The 12,156-nt window shown below is 47.0% G+C and overlaps 1 protein-coding gene across 1 annotated transcript in view; it reads left to right on the top strand.

Annotated features, from left to right (window-relative positions):
- The first annotated feature begins 689 nt into the window (after nucleotides 1-689).
- SETD7 (SET domain containing 7, histone lysine methyltransferase) overlaps nucleotides 690-12,156 on the top strand; it is a 56,620-nt gene continuing 45,153 nt past the window's right edge. Inside the window, exons 1-2 of the mRNA XM_005217582.5 lie at nucleotides 690-800; nucleotides 10,143-10,272. Of these exons, the coding sequence (XP_005217639.2) occupies nucleotides 761-800; nucleotides 10,143-10,272 (170 nt within the window). The 5' untranslated portion in view covers nucleotides 690-760. The remainder of the gene's footprint in view (nucleotides 801-10,142; nucleotides 10,273-12,156) is intronic.

Raw genomic sequence — 12,156 nt, forward strand, 5'->3', positions numbered from 1 at the left:
GATGAAGTGGGGGCGAGGGCGAGAGGAAGTTGAGGCGCTGGAGTATCAGGAACGCTGCCTTAGCTTGCCCGGCTCTTTGGAGGCTGTCCCGAGGAGCCGGGGCGGGGAGGGGAGGGCTGCTGCGGCTGGCGAACACTGAACGCGGACTTCCAAGGGGTCCCTGGCATAGTTGGAGGTCGAGCGTTCTGAGCCCTCCCCACCCCCAAGGGTGGCTACCCGGAGGTCCCAAGTGCCGCGAGGAGCGCTCTCGGAGCGCACCCAGCCTCGCAGAAGCAAAAGCTAAACCCGTGATGGGCCGGGGGACTGGCAGGGTGGGGCGCAGAGCCAGCGCGGACCGGGAGCGCCTTTCGTTTTAAGGAGCCTTACTTCTGGGAAGGGACAGGGAACTGTCAATCAGCGAGGGAGGGAGCGCACCGGCGCTGGGTGATGTCAGCGGATCAGCTGCTCGATAACAAAGAGGGGGTATTACAGGAGAAAGTTGCAGCGGCGGCGGCGGCGGCCACGGCAGCACCCCGGAGCCTGGGAGGCAAGGGGGCAAGTGGGCGAAGGGAGGAGGGACGGCTGCCGACGGAGCAGCTTAAGGCCAAGGAATTGAAAGGGCTGTAGGGGGAGGCAGTGTGAGCCAGCCCCGACTGCTCCTCCTCTTCCTCCTCCTCCAAACTCGCAGGGTTCAGCCCCAGCGCTCGCTCAGCCGCCGCGAGCACCCGGAGGGACGCGAGGCAGCCGCGCGGCCCCGAGCTGGGCAGGGTCCCCAGCCGCCATGGATAGCGACGATGAGATGGTGGAGGAGGCGGTGGAAGGTACAAGCATCTCTGTGGAGCCCTGGGAGGAGGCGCCGGAGGGGGCACGGGACGCGGAAGGAGTGGCGGGCTGCGACCGGCGCGGCTCCGGGCCCCCAGCGGCCGCCACTGTCCCCTAGGCGGGTGGCCGGGTTCGCGCAGGGGCCGGACGGCCACGGCCACGCCACTGGGAGCGCGCAGTGCGCGGCAGGGCGCAGGCCGGGAACGGGGCTCAGCTGGGTCGGGGTCCCCGGGGGGTCAGGAGAGGGGCACGGCTGCTCCATCCTGCCCGGCCACCGCCTGCATCCGCCTTCGGAGTTGCAAAACCTGCCCCGCACTCCGGCCTTCCCCTTTTCGGGGATGGGAGATGGAGGTGCGCAGGAGGATAGACCACCCCCCCGCCCCCCCTCCCCCGCCGCCACTGGCGATCTCGGCGGAGCAATCCCGAGCTCCTCTCCCGGCGCCAGCCCTTTCGTTCGGCTTGCCGCTGCGACCCGCGGTGACCGCGGTCGCGTCCGGGTCGGTCCCCCGGCGCAGCGCACAGGGCTGGACCAGGCACGTGGCAGCCGCGGCTCGCGCGGTCGCTCCTCTGAAAAGATGAAATCATTGCAGGGCCGGGGATAAGGCTCCCAACCCGGGGCTTGAACGCACGCCGACCTGGCCTCCGCTGCCCCGGAGCGCATCGGCCAAACCGCCCCTCCCCCTTCCTGCTTCCCCGGCGGGTGCCGCCGCCGCCACGCTGTGCAGGCGCCCGGCAAGCCCGGACCCAAATTGCTGGGTGACACTTAACTTTCTGAATTCCATGCAGTTGGCTGTGGGTGATATCACCGCCTCTGTGTCGTGTTTCTCCGCCCCTTCGCTTCCAGCGCCCCTCCCCCGACTTTTCTCGCCACTTTGTTTTGCTGAGTTTCTCCACCTCTTTTTTTTTGGCTAGTTCTAAAAAAACGAGGTGGGGACGTTATACAATCTAGTTGTTTGTATCATGAGACGTTATGATTTTGTAACAGTGAATACTGGAAAATACACGTTAGCGTTATTTATTTCTATGATTCTACCCTGGACGGTACGTCGTGATGTTTTGCAGTGCTTCGTGGTATTATTCCAGAATATTTTAACCAAACAGCTAAGTAAACATTTTTTAGCTTTTGGTTGAATCTGCTTTCTATCTAATTTGTATTAACAAGTTCTTAGAAATGGTAAAGAAAGACAAAGTGACAAGGCTTACAGATGCATGAGAATGCAGTTACTGCTACTTTGGGAGGAAAAAAAATCAATTTTTATATCAACATGATTGACTCCGTTTGCGATGCTCCCAAGGTCTTAGGGAGAGATTAAGTTGAATAATATTTTTTAATTCTCTAAAATCTGTCTTCATGTAACTGTTGAAACTTATTTCTTTATCGTGCTTCAAGGAGTGTTGGTTTTGTTTTAAATTCACAATGCCCTGAACTATTTCTCTCTAAATAAAGCCAATGCTGGGACTTACTGGGGCCCAAAGACGGTGATTGGTAATCTTCTTTAAACTTAAATTATTGACTACCTGTGCCTTCATGTTATGAAAGATAATTGAAAAATGCTACTCTCAGATTGTTAGGACTTGCTCTCATTCTTCAAAGTTTACTTAGACTTGTAAAAATAATGCAAACCCTTGATCCCAGGCAGTGCTCCCAAGGTTAAACTACCTTACCCTTTGAAGCTGTTTGGAAACCTAAGGCTCAGTTGTCCACAGTCCCAGGCTTCTTGCAGAATGTGAACAAGCAGCTTTAGAAATACATCGATGCTTTTGAGATTGCTTAATGGGTGGAAGCAGAGAAACTTCTTTATATAAGCAAGGAAGTTTCTGTTATATAGAGTGTGAGGGTATGTTCATATACATTATTACCCAAAGTCAGAATGTACTTGAGAAGGGTCACTATTTAATTCTTATGCTGGCACAACTGGCTTAAACCTTGAATGTCTGGAGGAATCCAGGACACATGGTTACTCAGTAATACCAACAGTAAACAAAGTAACGCAGAGTCTTTAAGTCCTTAGAGGCACACAAGGCGTAGACTCACACAGTGTCTAGAGCACGCATGTGTAAAAGCAGGCTTTTTCCCAGCCATTCTTGGCCTTTTAAAGTGCTGTCTGTAATAGTGTCAAGATCTAACACACGCATGGGGGACTGGTAAAAGGCTAGTCTGAGCATCTTGGTGTGGAAGTACCGGCTAACCTACTTCTGTCCATATACAGAGCGTGTGTTCTCTGCAGTTTCATTGTCTTAGCTATCATTATTGCTGTAATTATTTAGTTCTTACTATGTGCAGGCTCTGTGCTTAGTATTTCACACACACACTCATGATGTGAGTACTCCTATTATCCTAATTTTACAGAGGAGGAAGCCGAGGCTTAGAGAAGTTAAGAACTGACCCAAGGACCCTCAGCCATGCAGGGGACAGGCTTGGACCCCAGAACCCAGCTCCACCATACGACATTGTCTCCCTGTGTGTGTGTGTGAATTGCTCAATCATGTCTGACTCTTGGCAACCCCCCCAACTGTAGCCTGCCAGGCTCCTCTGTCCGTGGAGTTCTCCAGGCAAGAACACTGGAGTGGATTGCCATTCGCTTCTCTAGTAGTCTCCCTACACCCTTCTTATTTTTTATTTCTTAATGAGCCAGTCACATATAGGAAACAGTTGGTAGCTGAGTTTGAAAGCAACCGTTAAATGTTGTGTCGGTGTCATTCTTTATCAGTGTCACTCTTTAGAGGCTGGTTCTGAAAGAGTTCAGTGACTCTCAGAAAAAAATATATTTGGGGAAAGAGAATTTAACTTATAGCCTCTGCTACCGACATCCTTTTTCTTCCTCCTTAGAAATTTACTCTGGGGAAGAAACTGGTCTCTTCAGGACTTAAGTTTGAGTGTTGATTGTCACATCATGTATCTTTTGGTTACCTCTCTGTTAGGGTGGAACTGCATCTTGGTTGGTGTTCTAAGCTCTGGTGGAGGAATCCCTGAGGGCAGGTGGGTGGAGGGGAGGGAGTTTCTGTTTATGATGTTGGCTGGGCTTCCTTGGGAGGGCAGCCCTGGGGCTCAGCGGGCCTGCAAACATCACCTGAGCTCCCGCTGTGGTTTTTATTCTTTTATATTATTATTATTTTAAAGGTTTTCTTGGCTGCCCTGCACAGCATATGGGAATCTTAGTTCCTACAAGGGATAATCCATGCCCTTGGCATTGGAAGCACAGAGTCTCAACCACTGGATGGCCAAGGAAGTCCCCTTGCTGTGGTTTTTTTTCTTTGAGGCTCATTGGTTCGGGGAAGGGTGATGTTTAACTTTGGGAATAGAAGTTTTTATTACATCTATTTCTTTGCCTACCAGTAGACACAAAGATGAATACAAGGTTTTCCCTAATGTAATTTGAAATAAATATATCATATCTAATCAGATGAGTGATGGTGGTTGAGAGGAAGTGGAAATTGCATACAGCCTGTGGAAGTAGTTGGGAAAGGAATTCCTGGAAGAGTTGGCGTGGAATTGAGTCCAGTTGAGAGAGGCACTTTTCGAGAAAAGACAGGTGTGGAATGAAACTACAATTCACAGGGGAAAAAAAAACAAATGACCAATAAGCATTTGAAAAGAAACAACTTCACTAAATAAATACAAATGCAAATGCTGAGATAAAGGTTTTCTCTAATTAGGTTGGCAAAATTCAATAAGACTAATATCATCCTGCAAAGAAGGGGACATTCTTACATATGATTCATTAGTATCATCAAGGAATTTCAGCTAATCAAAGGTTAACCCAGGTACATCAAAACATAAAAAAGGAAAAGGAAAAAGAGGGGGAGAGTGGAATTATTGTAGGCACATTCAGAGACGAACTGCTGGCTTCTACTATAACAGAGGGTCGAGGAGGAGAAAAGTGGAGGGTAACACAGGGAACGGAGTCTTGTCACAGGCCCAGACCGTGAAGTGTCCTAGAGGCTCTTTAGAGTTCAGAGTGGAAGGATGGGGGCTCTGCTCTGGGAGAATGAACAGGCAGTGGGGAGCAGGTGAAGCGATCATCTAGAAGGCTCTTTGAAGTAGCAGTTATGAGGGCAGGAAAAATCAGACAGGCCTGGAAACATAAAGGCCACATGGAGGAAGAAAAAAAGGGGAAAGCAGCATCACTAGAACAAAGAAGCCAGAATGAAAATAAGAATCTCTGTGTTTCACTGCCCCAGTCCCCTCAAATAGTAAGAGGATTTTTTTTTCCCCTTAAAATATATTTATTTATTTTTAATTGATTGATCATTGCCTTACAATATTGGTTTGATTTATGCCATACATCAAAATGAATTAGCCATAGGTGTACACATATCCCTTCCATCTTAAACCTCCCTCCCACCTCCCACCCTTTCGCACCCGTCTAGGTCATGACAGAGCCCAGGTTTGAATTCCCTGAGTCATACAGCGAATTTCTATTTGCTGTCTATCTTACATATGTTAATGTATATGCTTCCATGCTGTGTGTGTGCTTAGTCACTCGGTCGTGTCATGGACTTGTAGCCCGCCAGGCTCCTCTGTCCATGGAATTCTCCAGGCAAGAATATTGCAGTGGGTTGCCATGCCCTCTTTCAGGGGATCTTCCCGATCCAGGGATTGAACCCAGGTCTTCCACATTACTGGTGGATTCTTTACCGTCTGAGCCACCATGGGAAGCCCCATGCTTCCATGCTGCTCTCTCTCAAATAGTAAGAGTATTTTTAACTGTCCTCCTAATCACTTATCCTACCTGTCTCTAATAAGACTGCTGATGCTCTGAACTTAGGAAGAATACAGGCGAGGTGTCTGGTAACACGCTTTGTATGTGGGCCTCACGTTAAAACTATGACCCTCACAACTAATAACTGAGCTCTTGCAAAGGATGACTTTCAAAAATCAAATTGTGTTTTTAACCACAAGCATCAGTGCTTCATCATGAAGGCACATTCTTGCACTAAACAGAATAAGTTTGCCTTTTTTATGATTATTACCTTTTTAAAAATAATTCTGTTCTACAAAACCAACAATGCATGTAAGGGTCTCGGGTTCTGAAAGGAACACACACACACTCTCTCAGACACACACACACACACACACACACACACACACACACACACACACTCAGATCTCCTGTGAGTAAGCCTGAGGCTGTACGCAGCAGAGTGTCTGATCCAGAGGGAATTTCCTGTGCTGAGAGGAACCATCACTGCACAAAATACAGCCCTCGCTCTCATCAGGTTCATGAAAAAAACTCTGAGGGAACCCAAGGGGAAAAAAAATTGAACTTCTGTCTGTTCAGTAGATAATGATCTTGAGAGCAAAGTGAAAAAGTAGATTTGTGAGACGGTTCTTTTTTTTCCCCTTTCTCTAACTTCTGTCAATATTTGAACGCCGTGCTACAGACAGATGTACGACACAAGAGCCGGGGCAGCTCTCCCAACGCACGACCGTCATTCTAGTGGGTTTTCCTTGTTTGGGTCTGGCCGTCAACCTCTGTGGAGTGGGAACTGGCCTGGAAGGCTGTTGGCTGACTTGGCACATTGCACAGGCTGACCTCGATCCGAGCAGGCAGGACTAGTGTTGCTCTTTGCGTTGGTAACACGTGGAAGAGGCAGGCATTTGCCGTCAGGATATGCTGGTGCTGTGAGAACTCTCTTAACTCTGAAGGCCTCTTCCATTTCTCTGTCTGGGACCTGAGATCACCTCTCTTTAGAGGTCACTTCTCCTGCCATCGGCAGGAAAGGATACCCTGCCAGTTCGCTCTTATCCCAGGATTGAAAGAGTGGGGGAAGGTGTTCTTAACATCCATTAGCTCATTCAGGGTAGCTGTTAATGTGTTTCTTGGGCAATAGGGATGACTTTCTCAGCTGTAAGACTGGAATTTGAGGGATGGTTGTGAGGTTTAATTTAGATAATAGGAAATTACATAACTCAGTGCCTGATGCATAGTAGGTAGACAGATGTTTTTTTCTTCTCTGTGGTTCAGTCTCCCTCTCCATTAAATTCACTTACTGGCAAAATAAATATTACATGATCTTATTGTCCAAATGGCTTTGGAACAAGAGTTGTACCAGAAGCTCCTATAGCACTAGTTGGTAGGAGATGTGAGGTCATAGCAACCCAGTCTCTTCTCTTCCTGACATTTCTTTTCTTGGAAAGTCTCTTAGCTGTTGTTGTTTTGGTTGTGGGTGTTGTTTTAAATATAAAGTTCTGCTGCCAGAAACACCACCCCAGGCTATTAAATATTCAGGATGGAAGTCTTGAATGATCATAAGCCGTATTAACTTTTAGCTCCTTTTCATTGATCCTGGTCATTGATCACATCCTGGTCATTGATCACATCATCCTGCTTTTGGAAGGATGAGAAGAGAACAGACAAGCCAACCAGAGGACCCTGCTGTGATCTGATAGAAGGCGATTTCAGAGATTTCTCGCAGCATACAACCTGAACACCTGTGGAAAGGCAGTAAAGGGTCACCCGTCCCAGCCTTCTTCCTAGACACGTGGTGTCACCAGAAAAACGGCCAACATTCAGCAGCCCCTCTGTTCCTTTCTCCCTGGAGACTAAGATGGTGCTGGGACTTCTCCCCACTGGCCGGTACAGAGGCCGCATCCTTCATGGAGTGGGGTTGGTATTACCGCTCTCATCTCGGTAGGATTCAGGACTGTCCCTCAAGTGTTTTTATTGTGTTCTGTGATGCTTCCAATTTTCTGCAATATCTAAATGCCGCTGCTGAGGGTGCACCTGCGGTGTTTTGCTCAGAAATAGGACAGGACCATTGCAACTGAGGAAAGGTGGAAATGAATTTACATTGGGTTTTTTTCCCCTTAGGGTTCATATTTATCATAATACTTCTCTTGATCCAAAGTAGAATAGGGACTTCCCCAGTGGTCCGGTGACTCTGTGCTCCCAATACAGGGGGCCCAGGTTTGATCCTTGGTCAGGGAACTATTACTAGATCCCACATGCTACAGCTAAGACCCCGCATGGCCAAATAAAATTTTTAAATATATTAAAAAAAAAAAATGAGGCAAAATCACTAATTTCATCAAACATTAGTTTTATAAAGTCTGAAATATGTGAACTGTTTTCTATGGAGAAAGCATTTTCAACAGATTAGTAAGTACTTCAATATAAGGCTAAAATGGTTATTCTGATAGTTATACCTGAATCAAAAGTGGGATGCTACATTCATAGGAATGCTAACAGCTAAATTTAATTTGATCTGAGCAACATTTCATTAGAAAAAGCTTTTAACTATACACTGAGTGGGTTTTTTATGAAAAAAGAAAAAGACTTAATTTATTTCAATGAGAAAAATGTCATCAGTAGATATTTAGAAAATAATTGTCCAAATTATTTCATATGATTCAAGTGTCATTGAATCATGTCACATACAGTTTTTGGTTTTAGAGCAAGGAAGCAAATGTGGTCTAGTTCCCTCCTAACCATTAACTTCCTGGCCCTTGGTGAAAAAAAAATTGTGTTAAGAGAAAAGGATCCTTATTGACTGTGATTTATTTAAGTAGCCATGTTTTCTTGTGATATATTCTAGGTAATTCATTCTATACAGAATGAGATATAGCAATAAAACAGTCTTTGTTCATTTGTATTTTATGTTTATGTAATCAATAATACAAATAAACAGGTTTTTTGCTCTTGATAAGAGTGCCTGCTTACTATCCCTTCTAAGGGATGATACTGTTTTACCACTTTAGAAGAAATTATTTTAGGAGAGTAAAGCATTCATTGTGGTGTTATGGTCTGTGTTCCTTTTTTTTTTTTATGTCTGTGAGCCATCTGGAAGCCATATTTAAGTGTTTAATGTCTCTGCATTGCACAGTATTTAATTATTTTATACCTTTTCATCCATGACTCAGGTCATTAACCCAGGAAAAAGTCAGCAGATTAACTGCTGCCTTTATTTTCAACCCACCTCTGCAAAATTAGCTCAGCAAAATGACTGGGGAGACACCAAGGAGGTGACTCCTGGGTTTTGTGAAATATGTGGATAATAATAAGAAACCTAAATGTTGACTGGAAACATAAATATTAAAATATACCAGTTGGTGATGCGAGAAGAACCAGCAATTTAAAGATCACAGTGTAATCATGGCTACTGATGTTCAAAATCACTGCTTAAATGGTCATGTGGATACTTCTGGCTACATTTAAAGCACAAACCCTCTGAACCCAATGGGCAGAAGGTATATGACAAGGTTATTACTGAACATTGAAAGCTGAAAGGTTTTTGTAAAGTAAAGCAGTAAGTTCAAGCTTAAGTTCAAGCTTAGAAGGACTCTGAGTTTGTGTGTTTGTACAATGAGGTGCAGACGTTAGGGCAGTTGTAGAGAGGTGGGTTGAGCTCTTGTTGTCAGAAGGTAACAAAGAGCAGGGGGGTTTTCAGAGGGTGCCTGGCCAGCAGAGCTCCACATCAGACCGTATCAGTTCAGTTCAGTCGCTCAGTCGTGTCTGACTCTTTGCAACCCCATGAACTGCAGCACGCCAGGCCTCCCTGTCCATCACCAACTCCCGGAGTCCACCCAAACCCATGTCCACTGAGTCGGTGATGCCATCCAACCATCTCATCCTCTGTCGTCCCCTTCTCCTCCTGCCCCTAATCCCTCCCAGCATCAGAGTCTTTTCCAGTGAGTCAACTCTTCGCATCAGGTGGCCAAAGCATTAGAGTTTCAGCTTCAACATCAGTCCTTCCAATGAACACCCAGGACTGATCTCCTTTAGAATGGACTGGTTTGATCTCCTTGCAGTCCAAGGGATTCTCAAGAGTCTTCTCCAACACCACAGTTCAAAAGCATCAATTCTTCAGCACTCAGCTTTCTTTATGGTCCAACTGTCACATCCATACATGACCACTGGAAAAACCATAGCCATATAATGATGTATAAAATTGTATTGTGCTTGGTTCTACAACCACATCACATATTGCCAAGACAGTGTGCCATCTCAACCACATTTCGGTTAAGCGTGACCTTTCAGGAGCATTAATTCCAAACCTGAGGACTACCATGTGGTTTGGTACTAAGTCAATTGAAACTCACACTGCAGATGTTATTATTGAGAATAACTTTCAGTCCCTAGCAAAATATGATTGTGGCTTGGGTTCCTGTTCTTACATGTGTCTAAGGTGCTCTATCGTGGACCCGTCCTTTTGAAAGCGTATCTGAGTGGAACTGATGGTGCTGATGCAGGCAGAAAAAGCTTGGCATTCGCCCTTCCCTGAGCAAGGAAGGGACCCCCAGGCTGCTCAGGGCACTTGCTGGCAGCATCTAAGCACAGATCTGAGGGTGGGGGAGCATGGAAGATGTTAAGGTTTGCCTTGTGTTTCCCTTTCCCCAGGGCACCTGGACGATGATGGATTGCCGCACGGCTTCTGCACAGTCACCTACTCCTCCACGGACAGATTCGAGGGCAACTTCATTCACGGAGAAAAGAATGGACGGGGCAAGTTCTTCTTCTTTGATGGCAGGTAGCACTCACGGTTTGGTTTTGTTTCGTTCTGGGGGTAGGAGGTAGGTACCAAACTATTTGGAAGAATGATATGAATGAGAGAATTTCAGTATTTTAATACAATGTATAGAAAAGGTCAGGGTAAGCCCAACATGCATGTACTGCTTTGGGACCCAGGGAATTCAGCCCCTGTTACAGAACTCAAGTGGCCCGCACACAGGGAAGCCAGTCTGCTGACACCAGGTGGTGGGGAGGGAAAGTGTTCAGTGCAGAGCCCCAAGCAAGGAGTCCAGGGCACCCAGTGCTGCCTGTTACACTCCTGCACGGGTTTCAGGAAAGCATTTTTAAAGACAACGTAAGGGCGAGGCATCCCAGGATATGTAATGAGCTTGTGTACAATTCTCTGATTGACGGTGAGGTAACAGGGCGGTGTCATGGGGGTTAGCTTTACCAACCCAGAGGCGTCAGTAAGTCTGGGGGCTACTCGCTCATGGTCGTCAAGGGGTCAATTTCTTCCATTTGCTGAGGGATTTAGCATCTGTAAGTCAACTTGGGAAATGTGCATCAGTACTGTTATCTAGGTACTTCAGAGGGGAGCTACCGCAGAAGATATGGGGGAGGGGTCTGTCCTGGGAAGATCCCATAGGGTCCTGCTCGGTTACCCCCCACCACCATGGCTATGGCCTGAGACTCAGCTCTGCCATCATCACCTCTGAGGGTGTACTTGTCAAAGACACCCTCTGCCGTGCCAGATTCAGGGGCCCTCATCTAGCACAAGTTGGTGGGTCTTTGATGGATTTCACCTGCTTGTTCAGGTAACGCGTCTCCATAAAGTTACACAAGTGGGGATCGTTCTTCGTCAGGAACCAGTGTGTGCAATCCCAGTAGTGACTGATCCACGCTCTTTTTTGAGTGTAATGTGCACTTACTCCATTGCATTCAGCCCATTCTCAGACATCATGGTCCAGTTTCTTGATTTCCTGAAAGAAGCTTCAGCCACCCCATTGTTCCTGCAGCTTCATCATTTTCTCAGCATATTCTCTCCCCTCCTGAGATTAGCCAAGAGAATATTTAGCAGAGGTCCTCCAAGCCTGTCATCATGGTTCATGCAGTAAGACGGGTGAACAAGGCGGGGCCGGCTCCAGGCCCAGTGTTGTAAACGCTTGTCTTTGGGGTGACCAGACACTGCATGTGATACCTCAGTGCTGATGCTGTGTTTCCTATGTTCTCCCTCTAGTTAAAATATTTTTCACAGCAGGATTCTTTTACTTTGCTTTCACCTCCTTTATGAGAACACCATAAGGCAGAAGGTCTTCACCCTCTTGAGATAGGTGGGAATAGCTAGGACTGCTGCTGCTGCTGCTGAGTCACTTCAGTCGTGTCCAACTCTGTGCGACCCCATAGACGGCAGCCCATCAGGCACCCTGTCCCTGGGATTCTCCAGGCAAGAACACTGGAGTAGGTTGCATTTCCTTCTCCAATGCATGAAAATGAAAAGTGAAAATGAAATTGTTCAGTCGTGTCCGACTCCTAGCGACCCCATGGACTGCAGCCCACCCCCTCCATCCGTGGGATTTTCCAGGCAAGAGTACTGGAGTGGGGTGCCATTGCCTTCTCCGATAGCTAGGACTAGTCTCTTTCAAAAGAGATAGGTTACACAGGCCCAGCTTGCCAGTAGTGACTTTTAAGCCATGTCGTCTTCAGAAATGAGGAGTGGCTGGGTGAATTTCTCCAGCAATTAGAGGAATTCAGAGGCACAGAAGAACCGGTTCTTTTCATACCACTTGACTGAGTAATACAGAAATGGATTTTTTGGGTCTGTATGTAGGACCTTAGTTCCCTGAACAGGGATCCAACCCACATCCCCCTGAGTGGAAGCACAGAGTCCTAACCACTGGACTTC

The sequence above is a fragment of the Bos taurus genome, chromosome 17 (genome assembly GCF_002263795.3).
Source record: "Bos taurus isolate L1 Dominette 01449 registration number 42190680 breed Hereford chromosome 17, ARS-UCD2.0, whole genome shotgun sequence".
Lineage (NCBI taxonomy): Eukaryota > Metazoa > Chordata > Mammalia > Artiodactyla > Bovidae > Bos > Bos taurus.